This window comes from Excalfactoria chinensis, chromosome 8 (genome assembly GCF_039878825.1).
Source record: "Excalfactoria chinensis isolate bCotChi1 chromosome 8, bCotChi1.hap2, whole genome shotgun sequence".
Taxonomy (NCBI): Eukaryota; Metazoa; Chordata; class Aves; order Galliformes; family Phasianidae; genus Excalfactoria; species Excalfactoria chinensis.
The window spans coordinates 17,597,154-17,621,048 of NC_092832.1; the positions used below are offsets into that span (position 1 = coordinate 17,597,154).

The following is a 23,895-nucleotide window of genomic DNA, read 5'->3' on the forward strand; positions in this document are numbered from 1 at the left end:
GCATGCTTTATTTTAAAACCCAAACCTCAAAACAGAAAGCCTTCAGCGTTAGAAGCTCTCCAAGTCTCAAAGAAGAGGCGAGATAAACACACTTGGTGCTAAATCATTGAAATCTGAACTCAATGAAAATATAGCAGCTAATCTAATATGTATTTGATAACCTGAACTAATGTATCATACATGCTGACAGCTCAGAAATCAGTTTAGTAAATACAAAACAAATGCTTTACTACTGGTTTATTGCTCTGATTCTCTGCCTAATGTGAATCTAAGAGTCTGAAACAAATTTGAGATTTATATTCTGTGTAAAGTGCATCCCACTGTTACGTCCCCCTCTATAAAACAGATTTTTTCATTTCTTTGAAAATGTACTTTGAAAACGAGAAACAGAGTTGTCACCACATCCCCTTCACAGGAGCACTCTGCTCTCCTGGAGTTCAGAAAGTGTAACATCTATTCTGGCCGTAGCAAAGTCTAGTCTGAATTCACATGATGCTTATTTTAAAACGTGGGCCTGTCCACTGGGGATTTATAGCACAGCACTGTGAAGATTGCCAGATGCCTTAGTCATCAGATTTGAACGTCACTGCCTTTTCTTAGTTCTTCACATCTTAAAAACAAGCACAACCTGCCACTATTTTTGCACATGCACTTTCTACTGACAATAGAATGGTCTGTTCAGTCACATACAGTGTGATAGCACATTAACTCACTGTGATGCAGAGCAGATCCAAAATGCAGCACCATGTTTAAAGGAGAAGAAAATAGAAGGTTAACTTTGAGGTTTATACATCTAGAATTAGTTCACTTAATGTGATTCCTACATCAGAGGCATCCATAAGCAGGTTAGGTAGAAAAGCCTTCGCACCAGACTTGAAAGCAGTCTCAAATGTAATTGAACTTGTCCCTTTGGCCTAACAAGCCTGGGTAAGCCTAATAAAATTCTAAAAAAGAAAAACCTCGACAAGATCCCTGCACAGGTTTGTTTCTAATGGTACCTCTCGCTCCTTTCCCTCGCTGAAACTTTGAAACTTTCTGCCTCATGATGTTCCTTAAATAGTTTATGTAAATATATAATTTTGTATCCTACAACATAGACTATTTTACTGGACAGTGGAAGAGTATGGGATCATCCAGTATGCTCTCTTTGAAGTGACATTTTAAACACAAGGTTGCTGGAAAGGCTTTTCTTTAGTCAGAGTATTACGCTTCAGGGATATTTGCATTTCAAAGTAAGAAGAGATAGACTGGCAAAAGGAACCCACGTATTCATTTGTTCTTACATTGAAAGAAAAGTGTACTGTCTAGCAGCTGGTAATAAAAATATATTTTAAAAGTACAGAACACTTTACTCTTGAAACATTGTATGGAAAACTATTAATCCCAGCCTGAACCTCTGATTAACCACCTGAGGCAAGTGATGGGTCAGCTGCAGGAGCACAGGTGAAGATAGTTCAGCTGTGCTCCTGGAAGAGGTGAAGCCTGACTCCACCTCTCCTAGATCCCATTTAAGAGCTGACCACCACTAAGGTCGCACCTCTTTCTGGAGATTTTTCCTGTGTGGAGTTTTTGTGGCAAGCCTCAATATTGGAGCATATCCATCTTGACTGTGAGCCTCAGCAATGGTGAGTCTTTTCCTAATATACCCTATGGCTATCCATTCACTTTGTAATTACAGACATACATTTGTATAATTACAACTGTACAAGCGTGATGAAGTTAACACCTGTGATAGGCTTGCAGGTCTGAAGGCAGTGAAAAACAGGTAGGTATGGTTTTTATCCCAGGAACAGGCATTAAGGTAGGAAGACAGAACCAACCATTGCTGACACTGTCAAGTGAGCATCAAAAAAAACCCCAAACACTGTGAATATGTATTTTTTTATTTGGACTAACAGATTCTTCTTTAAAAAGCAGGGTACTTCAGGGAAGAAAAGTGTTACAGTATTGTGCAGACTGTAGTGAATCTGTTCTGGAATGCAGCTGGTTTCTGCCAACCCAGTTTCACACAGCATTCACTTTAGGAACCTAAATTAGCAAGATACATGTGTAACTTTAAGCACTAAGATTTAAATAATATCTTAAGTGCCCCATGGAGTAGGGCCTGTTTGTCTTCCTCTTGCCCTGGACAATACAATAGAGTTGAATAAGAATCCCTTAAAGTTAATACTGAGTAAAAAAAGCTGTTCCTCTGAATTACTGAGGTTGTTAGATGCATTAGTAACAACACATTAATACCTGAATTATATTTAACAATCAGTGCACCCTGACCTGTGACACCTGACAATGCTTATCAGTTACTCCAGCATATGTAGTTCAAGCTGCAATCTAGTCAATATATTATTTATCCATTGTTAATTGAAAATAAAGTCTACATTACATCTGTTCTTTGATCTGGAAATACTTACAGGTTTGCCTTTAAACGTTTGCAGGCATTTCAGCATGTAGAACAAGGACAGCTTTAAATAGCAGTAGACAGAACAAAGCCTCGTGTGATCAGCATGTGCTCCTGAATCAGATACTGCACAGCACTCTGCTACAAACAGGATTATCAGGTAAGGTGGGACATTGTGTACAGACCAGACATACCATCAATTAAGACTGATTTCTGTTTTGATAGTTGAATCTCAAAACCACAGTTAGTTCTGTAAGTTTTTGTAGCTGAGTGCATAACAAAGTAACAAATTTTACTCTCCCTGTTGTTAACAGCACTTTTTGCTACAACTTTGCAGAAAAAATAGGTATACCCACACATACAGGTTCAACTTTCAAGAGAAGGAAAGTTGAAACAAAAGTTTAAAGAAGATTCTAAAGAGGCTTTAGGAAAAAGAAATGCTTATACAAGCTACTTATGTCTTCCACAGAGTGAATAATTAAGTAAAGGGACAAGCTATACCAACAGTAAATAAAAGTGCATTGCTGTAGCTCTGGTGTACGGGTAGTTCTAAATAACCAACACAGTAAACAGCAGTTGTCGAAGGTTGTGTTTTGTGGATACACTACAGCCATTCCTGTTGGGCCCACAGGTCAGGGTCTCTGACTTAATGGGCAGAGAGCCTCAAACACATCAGGCACATGGGTTAAGAAAAATAGTTGGCTCTTGCATGTGTGCACATGATGTTTTCAGTCCAAACCCTTGAAGGTAAAATTTGATTTATCTTAGCATCAATTATCTACTGAACTGATAAAGGAACTGTAGTGCTGAGAACTGAATTTGCTGATTTTTGTATGGTTCTGTCAATATCTGATCTTCACATTATGCATTTTTAAGATGAAATTTACCAAACTAACAGATCTGAAGACTTCATAATCACTAAACTATCTTTCTGTCTGTATCTCTCTTGCCCCATTCTGGCTCTCCTTTCATTTTTCCCCAAGAATGTTTCAGACAAGTCTCTCTTAAAATAGAATTTAATGCAACAATAAATTACTTCTAGTTGAAGTTCTGAAGCAGGAATTAGGCCTATGGGCCAAAACATGTTCTTGATCATCAGTTTATATAACCTCACACTGCAGTACTCCAGCCAGAAAAATAAACACTCCTCCCACCCCCACAGCTTGCCATTTGTCTGGTACGATTTTTCCTGCCTCTGGAACATTTATATTCAGAATGTATATAAACACACAGACTTTAAGTGTATATACATCCTCTTCAGTAAGAAGAATAATTTGTAAATTCTTAGCTTGTTATAAATATACCAGAGGAGAATTGGTATTAAAATAAAATAATAATAAAAACAACCAACAATGTAACTTCCTGCCTTTGGAAAGCTGTTTCCAAAGTAAAGGCAAGATTTAAGGAAATCTAGCCCCGATGTGGGGGGAAAATGATCACCTTCCCTTATGCAAAGAGTAGGTAGATATGTGTAAGAAGGTGGAAAACAAATATAAGCACCAAAGAGAAGCAGTTTTCATGAAAGATTAAGTATGCAAGTGCTCAACTACTGACTGTTGCTCACAGCTTTTCACAACAGCTGGTGACACAAATTAAAGGCAGCTTAATGTAAACTATTAGTAAGGGCTTCATTGCTGTATAACTACAGATGGCAGGTATGAATCCTGCAACAAACAACTGATAAAGAATAGAAAAAAGAATTATGATCTATTGGGGATTGCTGGTAAGTCCAGAGAACACAAGAATCACACCCTTAAAAAAAAGTGCAATTTTCCTGAAGTGATTCATCAGCTTGTTAAGTGATTTAATTAATATTTTGTCCTAGAAAAGCTTTCAAAAAACTAACCTGCCAAAGCTGCTAAAGTAATTATTGCTCTTATCAGAGGGAAATACCAACAGCAAATAAAAACAAAGTGAGACTATATTGAGAGATTCCCACAAAAAATGTGGGCTGAGATGCAGGGCAATATTTTCATTAAAATAAATACACAGATTTAAAAAAATAAAAATATGAAGGGATAACAAGGTAACAGAGTTGGCTACAGAAGCAAGATATTTAAGCTAGCTGAAATTAAGTTTGAACAAAATGAGACACAAAGAAGTTTAAGTGCCTCATTTGTTTCACCACTTGATTTCCATTTAGTAACAGCAAATGAATGCACAAGAACAACCTGAGCTACAGGAATAGCTCATAGAAAAGATGTGAAGTGACTGTTCTTAGGTCATATAGTAGAAAACACAACCCGAATGCCAGAAGCTATCAGGAGATAGAAACTATGTCACTATAAACCCTTATTTTGTCTTCATCATGTGAACTTTATATAATAAATTTTGGCCAAAATATTCAGAAAGAGTATGCACTGAAGCTTGGAAAGTTATACAGAAAGCTATCCAGTATAAACACAAGTACACAATGGCTTTCTCACAAAGAGAGATGTGAGGGACTGGAGTTAAACTGAAATGAGAAGCAATAAATAACAGTCACGAAGACCTTGTGTATGCACAAGAAGGTTGATATGAGAAGAGGGGAAGGAACATATCAAGAGATTTAATTATAAATAACAGGGAGAAAGATTTATTACATTTCATAGCAACTGTCTTGTTCTTACTAAGTGATTTCTTTTTCCTTTATTTTAAAATGATAAAGGTATGGTAAGTCATAGCTATAAGACACTGTGAAAGCTGAAAGCATAAAATGATTTGAAGGGATATTCAGAGGTCTGGTCTGAAAACAGATGGTCGGAGGTAAACTTGGCTACAGCAGCCTCTAGCCATTGTCTGGAAGCCAAGATTTCTGCTAAAGGAAGGCTCTTTTATACGCAGTCTATTCTTAAACTCCTTTTAAATCTACTGCCAACCACTATTGGGAAATGAATACTAGACTATGCGTACCCATAATCTGACCTGTTCAGCTGTTTTGGTGCTTTGAATTGTGACACTCTTACTGTTCAGCAGTAAGTACTTACCTTAAAAGCAACGCCACAACGTTCCACTCTATGTGTCCCCATCAAGGAATATCTATACATTTATATAAATTTCAGCATGTTGTGGATTTTAATTCAAGCTTTATTGTTGGGTGGATGACGAACCTTGCCCCTGCCACAAACCAGCTTTTAATTTCCAATACCCTTCTGTTTATATCATTATTTCATTTCTGTGTATGGAGCATTATCTAGTCTAATCCTTGACTATATGAATAATGGTCAGACAGTCATCACTGACTTTCATGGCTTGCTCTTCTCGCAAAATGAAAAGAAACACGAAATAATACCTAACTAAATATGAAAAACACTTTGTTTCAATATTTGTAAAAAGCCAATCTAATTGTTCTGCTGTTTAATGAAGAGCATAACGTAATTAAAGTAATTACAAGCTGATTTGTAATTTCATTGAATAAGTTCTGAATGAAGATGAAAGGCTGTGAGTGATGAAGCACTGCCTGGAAAACCAGAAGGAGGCAGGAAGGAGAGACATTGGGAAAGAAATTATTACAGTTGCCCTCATGTTGTCAGGAACAAGGAAAAACAATGGAGATAAGTGATCTCCAATGCTGGCTCAGGTACAGCAAAAAAGATTATTCTGAGCCACTGCTGAGAAGATTGCTACTAATATGTTTCCTATGCAATGAAAAGGCATCTGAGCTTCCACTTGAAAAAGAAACACAAGCATACACTCCAGGTTATCAAACATCAACGCAGATACAGATTATCAAGCATTAACTTTTTCAGTACTGATAACTTCTGTGCAGGTCCATGCAAAACTGTTCTGACTTTCAAAAATTTCTGCTAAAACAGACAGAATATTGCTGAGAAAATCAAGCATTGGTCTCGATACATGTAAAGCTTGCAGAAATACTTTTGTTTTCAGTTTTAAATCGAACCTTTAACTACCAGTTTCACAATCTCTGCATCCTGCCTTTAGGGACTTTGGGGTAAAGAATTTTGCCAAATTCAATTTGGAGAGGAAGTGTTACTACTACTGACCAACTATGCCTTTAGAGCTAAGTCTAAGATATTACTGATAGTTGACAGATATCTGTCATTTCATACATCTGAAACAACAAGTTAGTTGCAGCACTGGATTGTACTACAGGAGATGTCAGAGCAAAATGCAGCAAGCTTCAGCAGTTACTGAACTTCCACAAACTATGAGTGCTGAATTAAATTCAAAATCTGCATTTTTTTTAAAATAAGACTGAAGTAACTTTTCTGGGCTCTTGCTCTAACTTAGTAATATTGCTTTCATTTATAAAAGACTTCTTGGGAAGAATGCTTCTCCATACTTATCTCTTTTGTTTCCAATACCCCCATCCCAGTTCTGCTTCAGCCACTAGAAAATTTTTTTTTTTTGCATTTCTCCAAAAAAAGAAGAAATCATTTAATGTAAAACTTCAGGGAACACAAAGCAAACAAAGTGTTCAAGTGGTGATAAGAAGTTAAAACCTGGAAATGACTTGATGGTATGTGCTAGTAGGCGGCACAACTAAGTGAACTGTTAAAAACTGCTGGCCTTCTAATTGGTGCCTATCTGAGAATTAGAAGCAGAAATATTTCTTGTGTGCAACCAAAGTGTGGCACTCTCAAACTAATTATTTTCCATTTATGTTTTCTAAGCAGGAAGGAAAAAACAGACCTTGTGCATTCAACAACAACAAAACACTACAGAAGTCAGTGCTGATTGAATATATAACAAATGATCCTTCAATAGCTTTGTTGATTATGCAAAGGCTTTCTTATTGAAGAGCAGCTAGAGAAAAGGTTCTAATACGCAGGTTCTCCCAGGCGTTTTGTCACTAGGTTAAAGGCTGTGCTCATTCTCTCCCAAATGCCAGGCATATCTTGGAGCGTGAGGAGAAAATTAAAAAAAGAAACAGACATACCTATCATCCAGCAACACAGCCCTTCCTGACAGATCTTTCATTTGTTGTAAATAGTATAAACAAAAAATTAAATAAGCAAATGTTTTTAAGTTAAAAGGTAACTTCTATTAATATATATATATATTATCATAAAGTTTAGGGGACAGTATGTATACAAGTCGCCAATAGCTTGAGTGTCAGCATTCCTTTTCACAGCTAGAATCAAAATAATAATTGTAAGAATTAGGAGTTAAGTACTGACAAGGAGCACTACAATGATGTGAGTTTTCTACCAAGTGCCTCCATCCTGATTAAGAGTTGCTTATGCCTGCTTCAGGAAAGCCTGTTTCTAGGCCTTCTAGTCCTAGGCTTCTCTTCATTCCTAAGAGAATCAATCAGCACAAAACCAACAGCAGCTTCGCCCTATGTATTTCTTTTAATTTCACATTCAGGAATTCTTGTGCTTTAGAAAATCATTTTTAGCTTGCTGGTTTCTATGATAATTCTAAAAGTCCAGTAGGGAATGTGATCACAGTGAACACAATTACGTTCCATTATTTTATCTTTTTAAATGTAAATCTTTTCCAGGGCTGTATTCGTTTCTAACTCAACAATAGGTTACTGAGTTGAAAGAGATGATTTGCAATTAATAACAACAGCAATAACAACCTGGCAGAATTCTACCCACAAGAGGTATTTATGTAGCAGGTGTGAAGATGAATATTCGACTAGAGCACGCAACCACTTCAAGTGATTATTGCTGTCTCTGACAAGCCATCTTTTACCTGTCACAGCAAGCAGCAGAGAAGCACTTCAGCCACATCATGAAAGAGACTAGTTGCAGTGACAAGTGATTGTATTCTAGCAGTATCCCAGGTAACTTGTTCCTGACTCTCCCACATAGCATATTACCAATATCTTCCTCCAGAAGTCTATCTCTCAAAGCACGTTGGCAAATTGTTTATTATGTCAAACAACTTCAACTAGTAAAAAAAAGAAGAGCAAGCTTGTGGTCTGAGATGATGTCAGCAACGTGTCCCTGTTTGCAGCACTCATTCCTCAGTCTTCCACACTGAAATGTGATGATGATATGCAGAGCTACTCAGCAATGGGAACCTCGGGAGACTGGTACAGCTCATGTAACAGTCAAACTATTGGGCTTGGAAAGTAAGCAGCATGGAATTTAGAAGAACATCAGTCAACAGCAGCACTAACTTCTTTCTTAGAGAAAATTAGAACCTGGGAAGAACAGCATTTCAAGATGTTGGAAGGAGCAATATCTCTCATGAGTAAACAAGTAGGGGGAAGAGTGATTTCAGAAGCCCCAAAGGTTTGGGCAAATATTTTACAGAGAAAACTGGAAAATTATAAAACAGTGGGTGACTTTAACTTTGAAAATTTCCTTCCTGGCCAGATTTGGAGCTCACTATAACTGAGGCTTTTGTAATAAGGAAAGTCAGATGTTTTGTAACAAGTATTTTGATAACACTTGATAGCATCTGCCCCACTGTCAGAGCCCTGTCTCCAGCTGTGGTTAATCACAAGTGCTAAAGATGGAGAAAATTGAAGAAAAAATCATGAAATATATCTAACTAGAGGGGGGAAAAATACAACCAAGCAAACCAACATGGCAAAGCATTTTCTGGTTACCTATTAAAGGGAACAAAGGCTTTTTCTCAAAGGTGTATGAAAGAACAAAAAGTAGCAGTCACAATGCTGGACACTTCAAAGCCAGGAAGACTTCAATGCCAGAAAGACTACAATTACCATTTAAGCCCCACACCCATCCCTTTCTCTCAAAAGGACATAAATCTTCCCTCAAAACACCATTTAATAATAATAAAGGAACAATAAAACATCTTTATCTAAAACTCTGGAATACCCTCAGCACATTTTAAGACGAGCTTAATTCAGAACTTAACTTGTTTCACTTGAACAAGCAGAAACTGGATATAGTTACGACTTCGACAACCAGGCCTCAATATTCCCCAGTATCACGTAACTTTTCCACATGTAAGTAGCTATTCAGAAGAAGACTCCTCTCAGTATATTCTTCAGTGAAGAGTTAAACATACACAATTTAAACCACACATGAGATTATCTCTTCAAAACATTCATCATTTTTATGGCTTGTTTTGAGCTGTCCAGTATTTCCATATCTTCTGAAGTATGAAGAACAGAACTGGTACACTGTATCCTAAAACCATGCAGAAACAAGATTGTATCTCTGTAAATATGCTGATACTGTTCTTGTCACATAGTCAAAGATTAGTAGTGTTTGTGTTTTTTTTCCCCTGCAGCACTGTACTGATAACCATTGTGGGGCACAATTTTCCTATTTATTTTTTTAAATCTCCCATCTCTATGTACAATCCATACCTGGTCATATTCAAACAATCAAAAAGATAATTCATATCGGTACTACTAACCTTTCATTACTCAGTGCTTTTAATGCCCTAAATTATTATTTTTCATCAGCTTCAAGACATCTGAACAATTTTATCATCAACTACATAGTTAATAAAATTACAGTGCCTGACCACAAATTGTCCTAAAATACTTTTCTACAAATCTCCCCCTTAATAGTGGGGCAGAGCATCAACAAACATTCAAGTCAGAAAGCTAATACTTATCATCTAATGTACTCTCTATCACTTCTCAAAACCACACATCTCTCACAAAACCCTACAGTTTGAGAAGTGCTAGTTCTCAAGGAATCATATCGACTGGCACTAATTACAGCTTTTATCACCTGAGGTAACAGAACAGTGAATTATTAACTCCATTATTTCATCGGCGTGACATTTTGGTTTGTGCTTTTTCTTTCACCAGCCCCCTTCCCCCTTTTTTTTTCTTCCTCATTAGTAATTCTATTGGCAATTTCCCTATCATTTGCAGCATTTTCCTCTTTCCAAGGCTGATGATCAGTAAGTGATGGATTAAGGTGCTTTCTTTATCCAGCTTCTTTCCTAAGTTTTAGATGTGAATTATCCATCCTATCATTTTGTAAGAGAGTTACACAAAGCTTCGAAGAGAAGCGATATAAAATGAGCATTACATGTAAACATATACATTTTAGGGGTAGTGAGGGCAAATCTGTTGAGAGCTCTTTTCATTTCCTTTCACTGGGTTACCAAGTAAAAATTAAAGGAAAAACATAAACATAAGAAAGCTTTGATGATTGTCCCAAACACATTTCTCTTCCTCTTCCCAGAAAAGTTACCAAAAAACACTGATCTCAGAAATACCCTTCTTCAAACATTCACACATATCTAGTAATCATATTTTACAGGAAATTATCTATGAAATTGTGAGTGAATAAATGCTTCTATATCTAACAAATATGGGACAAAAACATCCTCTGTATTAAATCTTTTAAGCCCCGCAGTGCTTGATGAGATGATGTTCTTCTGTTTACATCCTAAAATAACTTTCTGCAAAAGTGATGCATTTTCAGCTATTTTATTTGCTGTTCAAGTCGTGAATTTACAGTAATGATGAAAAACCCAAATCCAGAACAGTGAAGCAAAGCTCAATAAACAAATTCTTTACGTTTTTACCCTTGCACATCCAGGCCAGCACAAATACAATTCATAATGAAGAAACCGACAACATCTGCTCAGGAGATCACAAATGATTTCTGCTAAGAACATTTGAAAAAACTGAATGGGCTTAGAAAGTAAGGAGCTTTTTTTAAGATGCATCACATCTTTAAAAGACTTCCAGGGAAACAAAACAAATCAACAACTGAATATATTGAGCCCCTTGAATTCCATTTTATTAATCTTGCCTGGGGACAAAAGCTACAGATAAGTTTCTATTTAAAAAAGGATACACGCTGTAACTTTATTTATGGCTTATGGCTTCAGACATCCAAACACTTTTCTGCTTATGTATGTTTACAAGTGTACATAGTCATAGCAGAAAGCCAGCTTTGACCTAATTCTCACCTTACTTAGATCTGTATTTAGAAGTTGCAGAATGATGTGAAGGCTGGGAGATGAGAGCACTGCCACCTTGTGCCAGCTAAATCAAATCTGAAGCCTAACAAACAAGACTACAAACTAAAACTAATCCCAGAACACGTTCTGCCTTTGAAGTCTGACTGTTATTTGAGATCAGATGCTTGATACTGAATTATGAAAAGGTGCAGTGATATCAGGCTTTAGGAACATCTTAAACCAATTATTTAAATAAAATCAGCATGTCTTGCAGCAGTTACTTGTACTAGGCTTGCCATTACAACATCCCAGGTTTAATCACTCATACCTATCATAAAGTTCAATCTCTAAAGTTGAGAGCTTTGAAAATAGCTAATTTCTGACCTTCTGGTTTCATTTTGTTATGGGCCAGGCTATTTATTTATTTATTTAAAGTTACACTGGGCCACACACAATTGTGGATTGACATTTGTAGTGGATATGTTAAGTCATGGCCTGAACCAGAGATTGAGCACCTGGTAGGAAGGCAGGGCCAAACCAGGGGAGCACAGATGTAAGCAATGCACCTGAGTAATCAGAAGGGGCTGAGCCAGGATCCACCCCTTCCCAGACCTCATTTAAGGGTTGGCAGAGGAGGTGAGGGTATCTCTTGTAGGAGGTTCCTACCTACCTGAGGCCTTCCAAGGTAAGCAGCTCTTTTTCTTCATTTCTGCAGCTGCTGTGTTTGGGCTCATGTGCTGTAGCCAAAGACTTTACCACCCTGTTATTATCACTGTACTTTCCATTCCATTATAACATTACAATGTATGAAGCTTTCTTTTGAAATGCTTTCATACAACCATGCTGTAAGAAAAGGGATGTGCGTTTTTACTGTGTATTTAAATACCTGAGTCAAAATAAACTTTAGAAAGCTGAGAAGAATTCTGAAAATACTTATATATACCTACAGTCTATGAGGGGTGGGGAAGAAAATCCTCTCAGCAGTTCATTCTTATTTAAAACACAAATACTATATCAAGCTTTAAATAATAACGTGGAAGACCTGGAATTTATTCTGTTTATTTACTGGTTAAAATATAGCTTACTCAGTGATGTTTCTATGAATTTCCTTCACAAGAAGTATTAATACAAGCAATAAAAACAAGATAGTAGTACTCACCAATATCATTAGCCAGAGAAGCAGGATCAGAGGTCCCAAGGGTGGTCTCAAACTCCTCCTGAAGACGATAAGCTCTTTGAAGCAGGGACTCGAGCTTATGGATGAATTCAGCACTAATGATATCCTGCAAGAAGACATTAGATTTTCCATTTATTTACAATCCATGTTCTTGGATTTTACAAAGAAATCTTACTTGGAGGGAGGGGGGGGGAATTACATATCCTTCAAATGCATGTTCTTTGAATTTGCTCTCAGCTTTGGCAAATATGTTTAGAAGTTTATAACATTCAGGTAGCAAAAGGCAATGAATTGCAAGGACAGCAAAAGTAGATTAAATATACTCACTTCTACACTTTCTTCTGCAATTGCATCTCCTGCTCCCAGCTTGATGGAACTACAGCTTGATTCGTCTTCTACTTGCCTGTTACGGAAAGTTAATGCCTGCTCCCATCGACGCAGTGCTTCTTCAAAGAGCTCCATACCTACAGTAAGATCAAGAATGCCGCCATTCCATCAGACACAGCTTTGGTATGTATTCATATTTTAGTGTCACAGGAAAGTATTTAGATAACGTGCCTGATTGCAGCAGAAATACAAGCTTTTTAAAACTGTCTTTTTAAGATGAAGAAGCTCACAATATGGTTAAATCAAAAAGGACAGTAGCATTTTTTCCTATTTACTTCTTAAAAGAAACCTATAGCTTACTGCTACAAACATAAGAATCACAATTCTGTGCTTTCAAAACTTAACACTAGATTAAGTAGGTTTTCATAATTTTACGGTTATGTTCTTAGGTGCCCATAGGACACTGGGAAAAAAATACCTATAATAATATTGTGCAGGTGCCACTTTGTCATAAAAACAATTATCTACTTTTATTGCTGGTAGATGCTGAATATTCTTATGATAACTTACCCATCAAATATAAATTTTCAGGTGTAGTCACTGGAATATTAACAAGCTTAATATCCTCTTCATCTGCTTTATCCCAGGAATTAGAATTGGCACAAGCACAACTGTGACATGAGGTGGCACTCTGAACCTAAAAATAAATACAATTTAAAAACAAGATTTACAAGTGCTGTTATGCAGAGTATCCTTAAGATTACATTCCTACTGGAGTACATTACGGTTCAAGTCTTACCTACAGATTACCTCTTAATAGATTTTGGGAAAGTGTAGTTATTATCAGGCCAAGTATAATTGTTTCTTTTTTTAAAACACACCCGAGTATTAACAGCAATGTTTTGGAAGTCTGTGCTGCTCCTTTTCTGAAATATGAAACTAATCACAGATCTACAATGTTGTTCTCCCAGTAAATCTGACCATAGATTATTAAAAAGTAGGAACAAGACTCAAAAATAAAAAGCTGTCTAGACTGATATAAACCTACTTTCTAGGCACAACACCAAAGAAACTATACTGTATTAAACTTCTAGCTCTGTAAAGTTTCCAATTAGAGCTGTTGATCACTGAAACAAAGATAATCTGAAGAATCCATTCCATAGCATCTACAATATAGCTGAGAAGCACAAGGAGCCTTCATTTATTTTAGTATACTGACTAAGGGTTCAGCTGCTCTTACTTCTCTTTCTGTCATCCTTGACATACAGTAAGCTATTCTTCCTATGGCATTTATGCCAGTGAGTTATACAACTCCAGAAGTTTTTGAGCATCCTCAAGACCTGTTGTTCCAGACTACAAGTCTAGGAGGAGCTGATGTGGCTGAGAAGGTCTCACTACCTCTCTCCATTCAGGATTTTCTGGTACTCATGTGTCAATTCTAATGTTTGGAGATTGGATCCAAATCACTAACCTAACAGGAAAGCGTTCAATCTTGATTTATTACAAGTGATTTACTGCTAAGTCAGTGAACTCACTTGACTCACTAAAAGGTCTAAAATGCATTGAAGCTGTGTATGTATATTTACATTACCTTTATTTATACACATAGGAATGTATAACTGAGTGCAAGATACAAGGGGAATTCTGCTTTCGGCTGCACTGAGAAGCATAATTTTGGCTCATTCCATCTCATGGAACTGGATTCTTATGAAGTTGTAAAATGCAAGATGGGAAAGGTCAGAGGGACAGAATCAGTAGGCTGTTCCAATTGCTTTACAGTTATATAAAATCTCTGAAAAGCTATTTTCATAATGTAGAAGGTACCATGGCTTCTTCCACAAGGTCATCTGCTCAGTCAGACCCTCTAGCATTCAGAGGTGGTGAATACAACTTATTCAGAAAAGTTATTTCAGCTCAGTGAAACCACTATGTGTGCACCCAATGCAGGTTAACAGACACTGAAATTCCTTAAAATGCTTTTACTTACGGAGACCAGACTCTGAACTGAACCAGAGTATTTACTGAAAAGCCCTCCATTTGCATAGATACATGACTGTGATCCTTTTTCCTTGGCAGAACTCAGGGAAAGAGTCAAGTTTTGTCGGCTACTGGAACAACTTGAACCTATAAGATACAACATCTTCAGTTTGTAGAAGCTTTAAAACTAGCAAATCTTATGTTAACAAGAACTAGCAAGGAATTGTTTCGGATCTTTTCAACAAAATCCAATTCAGAAGCAAACAATTATTCTTTCGTTTACACTTCTTAGAAGTTAAAAGTTATAAATTAGAATAGTTGATATCCATAACAATAAACATGCATTTTAAGCATAGTTATTTTTCCATTCCATAAAGTTCAGATCTGCTTTTGGTACTTTTGATGTACATTCACAAGAACAGCAAATCCAATTATTAGTACAGTATTGGCAAAATATACATATTGTTTCAAATTTGCTGTTAAAACATTAACATGAAGAAGAAGACTAACTTATAAAACAATAACTCTGTTTTTAACAGTTTCTACTTCAACAGTTCAAGCCTTCTCAATGTTAAAGGAAAATGGCTTCATATACTGTTACATACACCTACCCCTTCACATCCCTTTCTTCCACCCAAGACAAAAAGACTTTGGGGTTTCTTCATGTACCTTTTTCTGATGCGGCTGCTTTGGTACATTCTAATAGTAGATGACCTGGCTCCCATTGTGATGATTGCTTGTTTTTCCTTCCACGTTTTCTTTTGAAATGATGGGCCAAAAAAATGACAGAGATTGCACTCACTGCTGTGACTGTGAATAGCTTCTTTAAACCAGGGGAAAGTTTTATCTGAAAATTAAAGAATATGACTTCATTGGAATCCCATGCTTCTTAACTTTTGCCTTTCCCCTTGGTCTCCTTTTGGTGTGCTCAACCTGGGCAACTAAGAGATTCTGTTCTCACATACCCTGAGATATCATACCCTATTATTATTATTGACAAATTACTTATCAAATTTTGTGATGGCCAGGTGAGAGCCAAAGGGATTGGTGGGACATCCCCATGACTTACTCTTCAACAGACTTATTCTCTGAGGTTAATATTTTCAAGTAATTCTGATGTTTTTCACTCTGTCACTTATCAAACGTGGTTACAGGCAACTAGCACCTCTTCTCTCTGGATCTCTACAATGTAACAGCAGCACCTTCCCTCTGCCTGTGCCATGAGGATGCTCCAGGGACACATCTTACTATTCCCTGCATACAAGGAGCATCAGCTTCACAACACTCACAGCCTTACTACTTCAAAACAAAGGTCAGAATGAATGCGGTCTTTACCCAAATATGAGGGACTGCTATCCACATTGCTATTTATACAGCACAGTATCAATGAAATAAATCATGTAGGGTTTATTTATGAAAGCAAATTCCGTAATTAATAGAGTCTTAATATTTTTGACAATCTTTCCATGCATAAAACAAACACAAACAGCAAAACATAACAAAAAGAATCTGGTTCTATATTTTATAAGAATCACTGCCTTGTTTTAGTAATTTGTCGCTTATTTAATCAAGCAGAAGTAACTCAGTAGTGAGAAGTAGGCTTTTTTTTTTTTTTACTTCTGTTAAAGAATTATTTAGATTAACCTGCAGTGTGGTATTGCCGATCTGCTTTGCACTCCATGCTGTTTCCCCAAATTTAATCAACTGCTATGTTTAGTTTTAACTACCTAAAGCTTCTACAGAAAGGACAGTTCAGGTATTTTGATTGTACAAAATGAAGATGGACAAACATGGCAGAAAAAGCCATCTGTTTAGTCTGACATGCAATGATACACCATCAGCCGAAAGGATAAAAGAAACAGTTATTCTAGCTACTAAGGCCAAGACATTCCTCACAGATTTAGCTCATATTAAGATCAGAAAAACGAGTACAATATTACAATTAAACTTTAACAATATATCACAAGTTACAATGCTCAGGTAATGTGCACATTACCTGTGTGAGAGAGTGATACCAGGACACAGGAAGATGAAATGCCCGTAGAGCCACCGTCTTCAGAGAAAAGCGTGCCTCAGTAACAGCCTCCTCTGACATGGCTCCTTCTCTCCCATAAATTCATTAAGTTGAATTACATTGAAAACATCAGCTGCAGATGTCCTCTGAATACTGTCAAACGAAGGATGAAGAATTATGCAATGCAAGCCCAGGACAACTTTCTTCTACAGGCCCGCTGCTCCCAGATAACAGGTACCTAACTTGCCTGAGAGATGCTCGTGCTTAGTGAAAAAAACAGCGCACTGCTAGCTCAGCTCCAGCCCATTATAACTGTTCTCTGTAAAGGGCTGTGTGTCTAAGGAGGGACCTGCAGAGGGCCGTCTGCTTTATTACCTAAAGGCTCACTGCTTATATCCTCCAAATTATACACAAGACAGCCCTACGGTCGCTACTGTCAGCAGACCGTATCCAACAGCTCAAAGAGTTCAGGGGCGGACAGGAAGGTTCTCGCTGACAGATGCAGCGTTTCTACAGACACACAAGGAATAAATACCACAGCCTGACGTAACCTCACTCGGTGACAGGACCGCCGCCCTCCCGAGATGCTGAACGCAGCGCAAACCTCCAACCGCAGCCCCAGCGCAGGTGACAGCGAGGGCCGATCCACGCGCGCAGAAGCGGGAGCCGTGCCCGCGCCCGACGCGTCCCCACAGCGCAGCTGAGAGAGGCAGCCCGGGAGCTCCGGGCGGGGATGCCGAGCCGTGCGGCGCTCCGCCGGCCCGAGCGGGTGGCACCCGGCTCCCGCGCTCCTCGGCACCTACCCAAAAACCGGGGTACGAGCCCAGCCCCGCTGTGCAGCGACGCTGCGGGTGCCGCCCTCGGTTACCTGTAGCGGCAGCCACAAGCCCCGCGGGCAGCTCCCTCCCCGCTCCCGCCGCTGCTAGGAGACGGAAAGGATCTGCTTCCGGGCCGGCGCGGAGCGGCCGAGGTCGGTCGGGATGCAGCCTCTACCACGTGAGGGCAGCCCGCCCCGCTCGGATCCCATGCCGGCCATCTTTTCGCAGGGCAGCCTTCCCCTGCAGCCGGCCGGGCGGGGCGAGAGCCTGCGGCCGCCATCTTTGTGCGGGGCAGCGCTCACATGAGCGGCGAAGACGCTCCCCGCTGCCATCTTTGTGCGGGGCGCGTCCGGAGCGGCTGCATCCGGTGGGTGCTCGTCCGCCTGTGCGAGGGGGCGCTGTGCCCGCGGCCCGGCTGCGGCGCCGTTGCGGTCACCTTCTTCGCCGCGGCCTGCGGGGTAGGGAAGCGCTGACCCCGGAGCCTGAGGCACGTCCTTAGTGCAGTGGCCGCGGCTCGGCTGTAGGCTCGGTGCGCTCTCACGGTAAGAGGAGGAACGGGGGCGGTCTGGGCGCCCCGAGGGGATAGGAGGCGGGGGAGCGGGCGGTGGCTGCGTCCGGACTGGGAGTGTAAGGCAGCCTGGCCCCAGCCATCGCTGTGCCCGGGAACCCAGCAGGCCGGGCCGGGCCTTCCCCTCGGGCTCGGTGCTCCGTGGGCTGTCTGCTGGGTAGCGTAGGGATAGAAGGGAATGGGCAGGCTGTAGGCTTTAGAAGGCAGCGTAGCGTAAGTATTGTGTAACCTTATAAGCGGGTTAACGCTCAGTTTGAGCTTTTTTTAATGTCCTTTTGACGATTTAGCACTTCGGTATTCAGTTCATCAGTTATGATTTAATTTTCAGTGTAATGCTTGTACTCTGTCATTAGCTCGCCTGCTTTCAAGCTTAATTCTAAAGATATGCTTCCCAAAGAAAAAGTGAATTTTTTAAACTGCCATAGGTGGTACTGTAGAATCATGTTCATCAGGATTCTAAGAATCATGTTATAAACGAGATCTATATATCTATATATTTAGTCTTGGTTAAGTTGTAGGCCATAACCATATGCGTGATAGTGCAAGTGTGTAGGTGTAGACACACATTTTTCTTTCTTACATTACAGATCTTGTATTGGTTGTGTATTACAAAAAAATCCTTCTCATACAGAGCAGTGCTGCAGTGGCACAGCTGCCCAGAGAGGTGGTGGGGTCACCATCCCTGGAGGTGTTCCAGATACGTGGGGATATGCTACATAGGGACATGATTTAATGGACAGTATTGGTGGTAGATTACAGTCTGACATAATGGTCTTAGAGAACTTTTCCAACCTTAGTGATTTTATCCAACAATACAAGGCAAAACATCCAATGAAAGTGACTTGGTAATGTGAGTAGTTCTTCTTGCCTGGATCCAGGGACAAGGTATCAAAAACATGGACTGGATAACAGAATAGAAAGAAGTAGGATGTGAAATGAAGAAGTGGTCTTCCTTTGGTCTTTTGATAAGATTTGTTTTCAAGTTTAATAAAAAATAAGATTTTTTGTTTTGCATGCATTGCTGTTGCAAAGTAATAGATTGTCACAGAGTTCTTTAGAACGTTGATTAAAAAAAACTTCCATCTTTAACGTCTGATTCCATACATCTGAGGCAAAGGGTGTGTGCATTTTGCAGTGAATGGTGGTGTTGGCTGTGTAGTAGTTAATTACTGAAAGCTACAGAGCTCTTTACTGTTGAAGTAATTAAACAGCCAGATACAGAATCTTGTCCCTGTACCACTCTTCTTGCTTATTAGTATTGAAAGAAAAAATAAACACAACTGTTTCAGTGTGTCAGTAGTGAAATAACCCGAAGTGTAGATGGAGAACCCTGAGCTTAGTGCTAACTGGCTAAATACACTGTTATTCAGAGATGAGTCGTCACAGTAATTAAAGCCTCTAATGAAGATACAATTACTGCTTGAGGCAGCTGTTGTCATCGGAATAATCCTTTTGTTCTCAGTCTTCCCCCAACATTCCATAATTGAGTTTTGTTTCTGTTTTGTTTACAAAATGTACGATTTATTCGGCTGGGATTTGTGTAAGATTGGCTTTTTACAATTATCTTTTGATTTCTCAAATTAGTTCATTTATATGTATTCATAGGGCGAGTATTCAGGTGTGTGGGAGCAGCCCTGTAAAATGGTCTGATTAAAAGGCTCTGGGGACATCAGCTGAATGGAAATATTTGTTTATTTAAACATTGTTAAAACGTTAACTACCATGATTAGATGAATGGAAACGCTGATTTCTAGCTTCAATTAAAAAATTACAAACAAGTGTTTACAATCTGTTGTTTTTTAAGAAATACTGTAGTAAGCTTTCAGTTTTACTTGAACTCTTAGTGTTCAGTGTTTTTTCTGTGTGTATGTGATAGGCCTTCCGTGCTAGGCAGCACACAAGTCTTACAATGCCATGGAATTATGCTGAATAACAAATAACTTGTTGATAATGTTTAAAATATTGTTCATGCTTTTGTGATGGTTTACTTGAGTTCGTTTTTTTTGTTTGTTTGTGTTGGTTTTGCAGTTCTGATAATGAGCAATTGAATAGATATCTGGTAGTATGAGATGAAGTTCATCCTTCATTCATTGCTTTTTATTGGTTGGAATATTTCATTCAGAAATATACTTCTGTAATTAATTAAGCCAAGGTTTTAGTAAGCAATTGTACCAAGCCTTCTAAGGCATTTGTGTTAAATCAGCTTTAATTCGCCGTGATGTCTTTTAAGATAAGACTTTATTTGAAACTCACTCATCCATTTTTAACGTTTGTGTAGACACTGTGAAACGTATAAGACGAAATGTGCATAAATCTTTGTTTCCTTTCCAGAAAGGAACTTTACAGTTCAAAGCAGAATTTCCAGTATGACAAAGTCAATGAGTTTTTTTGCCTGAAAAATTGTTGTTTTTGTATTTGAAGTCTTTCAGCAATACTGCAAATAGACACAAGCTGAGAAAATATTTTTCCATCTGCAACTTCTATTCAATAGCAGTGTTCTTTAAAGGTTCTTCCATTGATCAGGGAAAAGAATTTAGATGTAATTTGGTCAAAAATCCCAAATTATTTGCTGTTGTCTTTCTAGCCTTGTGATCTCAGGTATTTTATCATAAAGCTGTTGTTGTACAAAAAGATTGAAAGATGTTGTATATTTATACACATATATATATGTGAATATTTATATTAAAATATTTTATACAGTCATATATATATGGATGAGACATATCTTCATATACCTTACATTATTTTTATATGTACAGTATAATCACAGTATATAAAGCATTCATATAGTATGGTAAGAACACAAAAAAACCTGTCTTCAGTAATCAGAGGAAACTGAAATGACAAATGTCTTATTACAGGACAGTAGACATGCAGACCAAGTCAAAGGTAAAAAGCTGGAAGTTTACTAGGAAGTGTGTATGTGATGCTTACCAAAGTATTGTTCCCAATCTCTGCTGCCAGAGCTTGGATTACCTAGCACTGAGAGCAGTGATTGGTCACACAGGTGAAGAAACAGGTCTAGAGCTGCCAGAGCAAACAAGAAGTGGAAAGACCAGTGCCTAAGGTTGCAGGCAGTTAGAATAAAGTGCATTGCTGAGTTAGGTTAGAGGTTTACTTGCATGCCTTGGTAAAGGAGAGCGAGATTGGATGGATAATTGGGCAATGAAAGTTTAAGACTTCTTGGGCTTAGGAGGTCAGGGCATCAATAGCAATTGTTCAAGTGGCAAAACTGGAGTGAGAGTTGACTGAGTACTTATGTGAACGTAATGTAGCCATGTTCAGTTTTTTAAATTGAAATAATGATGGAAAAGTGAATGTATTGAGCATTTCTTGTTTCTGATAAGTTTCTATGTCTGCATCAGGGTCGTTGGATGGACAGGAAGAACTCAAGCAAGAGAGAAGTCTGCTGGGCAGTTGGAACTAAATGTGAGTTACAAGTTTCAGCTTGCTTTTGATATATTGCGTACCTGCTATCTAGAATGTCTTTGTAAATAAATAATAGCAAGATAAAGTTTCTTTCTGCCTTGACAAGTAGGTCATGTGGCTTCGGCACACTTGAGCAGTATTGTGTAAGAACACTTTCCAAACATATGGTCCTGGGGTGGGCCTGAAAGCTGTCACTTTCATTTTTGCCTTTTGAGTGCCATGGTTGAAGGTAGGAAGATGGGTAGGTCAGCCAGACTGACTTTGCTCCACTCATTTAGGTTTATACCCTAAAACCCAGAAAAATAGTGTTTTGCATTTTTTACAACTCAGTTTTATTTAGTTTGGACTGCTGATTCCCATACTTTTGATATTTATTTTAACATTTTCAAAAGGCATATTCTTGTAAAGATTGTATATTAGATTTCTACTACTGCTGCACACTGTAAGGAATTGGGTTTTGCTTATTCTTGCTTCTGTTGAAAAGTGCCTTCTTGGTCGTGGAAATCCCAGCTTCTGGATCTTGGAAAAGAAAGCATCTGAAAATGTCATCACTCAGCAGCAATTGTCCACACCTGGAGTCGGTTGGTGAGATAACAAAAGAGGAATTGATACAGAAGTCTCATGTGAGTTGTAGCACATTCCTTCCTTCCTATCTCAGTTAAATGTCCTCATGAATTTAGTTGCACAGCTCATTATCTATTGCAGGGCATAAAATGCAAAAAAAAAAAGAAAACAACCCACCAAACAACTAAATATGCAGTAAAAACTTTTTGCACTGCTGTAATAATATTTAACCTAAATATGGTACAAATAATGGACTTTAAAGCTGAAAGCCCTTTTTCATACTTAGTGTTTAAAAGTAATATTTCCCATCAGTGTTTTCAAAAGCAAGTGATGTTTTAATGGGTATATCACTTAAAAGAGATAAGCAGAACTTCTTTAGGTGCTGCTGTTGTGGCAATTAGTTACTTAGTCTGTGGAAGTGTAGCTATAGAGTAGGCACTACTGTAGGTAGTATTACTGATGTTTTGAGTGAAATGGAGGAATATGTACTTGGGTTTTTGTTGGATCACAGTTTACTTTCTGATAAAGGAGCCACAGGTTGAAAACCTGTCTGAACTCTTGGTTTCTAGGTAATATTAATAAAAGATCAAAAGACTTTGTAACTCATTTTAATAATGGGAAAGTGATGAAAAGTTAACCCTTTTCTGTCCATGGTACTGTATTTCTTTGTAGAAGTGGAGCAGTTGTTTGCTGCTGAGGGGAATAGCTTTTTTCCAGTGTCATTATCTTCTTTGGAATCCTTTGGAGGGAGTGTTGAATGTATGGAAATAGGAATGTGCAGGTGTTATAAGTTCCATTTTCATTTCTCTGGGTTTTAAATTGATGAGCAAGACTGGCTGATTTTGATGATAATGTAACATGAAATGTATTTATGTTTTATTTAGAGGAACATTTCTTCAGATGAAATCTCAGAGCTGTAAGATTTTACTAGAGATACACAGAGCTTAAAAATGGCTTAAGAGAAACAAAAGTTGTCAAACGTTTTTGTTCCATCTTAAAAATTACCTGATGGTTGAAACTCCATTAATAGTTGGTCTTGCAGAATTTTCTCAGTTCGTCTAGAGGTTGTGGTTTATGGATGACTGTAACTAAAAATCATTCTTTGCTTGTGTGTTTAACTGAACAGGGCACTTGTCAGGACTGTAAAGTTAGAGGACCCAACCTTTGGGCTTGCTTGGAGGTAAGTAGCTCAATTGTAATCTTTTTCTAGAAGACTACAACTAAAGGTTGGTAGTGTTTATGTTGTTGGAAGGAACAGCTTTATTGAAGTTCTTTTCCTTGTAACTTATTGTGTTTGAAATGAGGTTCTTTTATAAGAAGCCAACATATTAAGGTTTTTTCCTGTTTTATAGCTTTAAAAAAAAAAAAAAGTAACTCTTTCCATTATGTCTGTAGATCCCAAGATAATATATTGTTCCTGAATAAATTAAGCCACTGCTTCTAACCTTCTCTTAAAATTTTTAATACTACCATCTGGCAGTAAACGCTGGCTTCTTACAGCTATCAAAACAGATACTCTGAATTTTGATTCTTAAAAATAAGGAACTCTCTCACCCTTTTTTTAAACATGTAGAAACATTCTTCAAACTTATCTGAATTTCTGTACTGTATTTAAGCCATGTATAGTTATATCTAAAATATGTTGTTACCTTGTTCTTCTTTCTCTCTGCTTCTGACTCGTACCACCAGGAGATTATGAAGCTGCTTTAGTTTTTAAAATGTCTTCTGAGCTCTTAAAGCCTAGAGCTGTTTCTGGAGTTTGATATTTTACTCTAAAGGCTTGGCTTCATTTCTTGACAGCCTCTGTTTAAGTCCTGTTAGGATGAC

At 38.2% G+C, this 23,895-nt stretch overlaps 2 protein-coding genes and 1 long non-coding RNA gene across 5 annotated transcripts in view; 2 read left to right on the forward strand and 1 right to left on the reverse strand.

Moving 5' to 3' along the window:
• MIGA1 (mitoguardin 1) overlaps positions 1-17,763 on the reverse strand; it is a 35,582-nt gene extending 17,819 nt beyond the window's left edge. The window contains exons 1-7 of the mRNA XM_072342906.1: positions 17,558-17,763; positions 16,672-16,842; positions 15,345-15,522; positions 14,686-14,822; positions 13,269-13,395; positions 12,699-12,835; positions 12,354-12,477 (exon numbers count right to left, since the gene is read on the reverse strand). Coding sequence (XP_072199007.1) covers positions 12,354-12,477; positions 12,699-12,835; positions 13,269-13,395; positions 14,686-14,822; positions 15,345-15,522; positions 16,672-16,770 — 802 coding nt within the window. The 5' untranslated portion in view covers positions 16,771-16,842; positions 17,558-17,763. The remainder of the gene's footprint in view (positions 1-12,353; positions 12,478-12,698; positions 12,836-13,268; positions 13,396-14,685; positions 14,823-15,344; positions 15,523-16,671; positions 16,843-17,557) is intronic.
• Positions 1,549-9,399, forward strand: LOC140255727 (uncharacterized). Its single transcript, XR_011904535.1, has 3 exons — positions 1,549-1,625; positions 2,433-2,555; positions 7,842-9,399. It is a non-coding gene; the product is annotated as an uncharacterized lncRNA (long non-coding RNA).
• Positions 17,764-17,894: 131 nt separating the features above from the next.
• USP33 (ubiquitin specific peptidase 33) overlaps positions 17,895-23,895 on the forward strand; it is a 32,539-nt gene continuing 26,538 nt past the window's right edge. For all 3 annotated transcript variants that reach the window (XM_072342903.1, XM_072342905.1, XM_072342902.1), the window contains exons 1-4: positions 17,895-18,049; positions 21,441-21,504; positions 21,989-22,127; positions 23,195-23,248. In XM_072342903.1, coding sequence (XP_072199004.1) covers positions 22,047-22,127; positions 23,195-23,248 — 135 coding nt within the window. In that variant the 5' untranslated portion in view covers positions 17,895-18,049; positions 21,441-21,504; positions 21,989-22,046. The remainder of the gene's footprint in view (positions 18,050-21,440; positions 21,505-21,988; positions 22,128-23,194; positions 23,249-23,895) is intronic.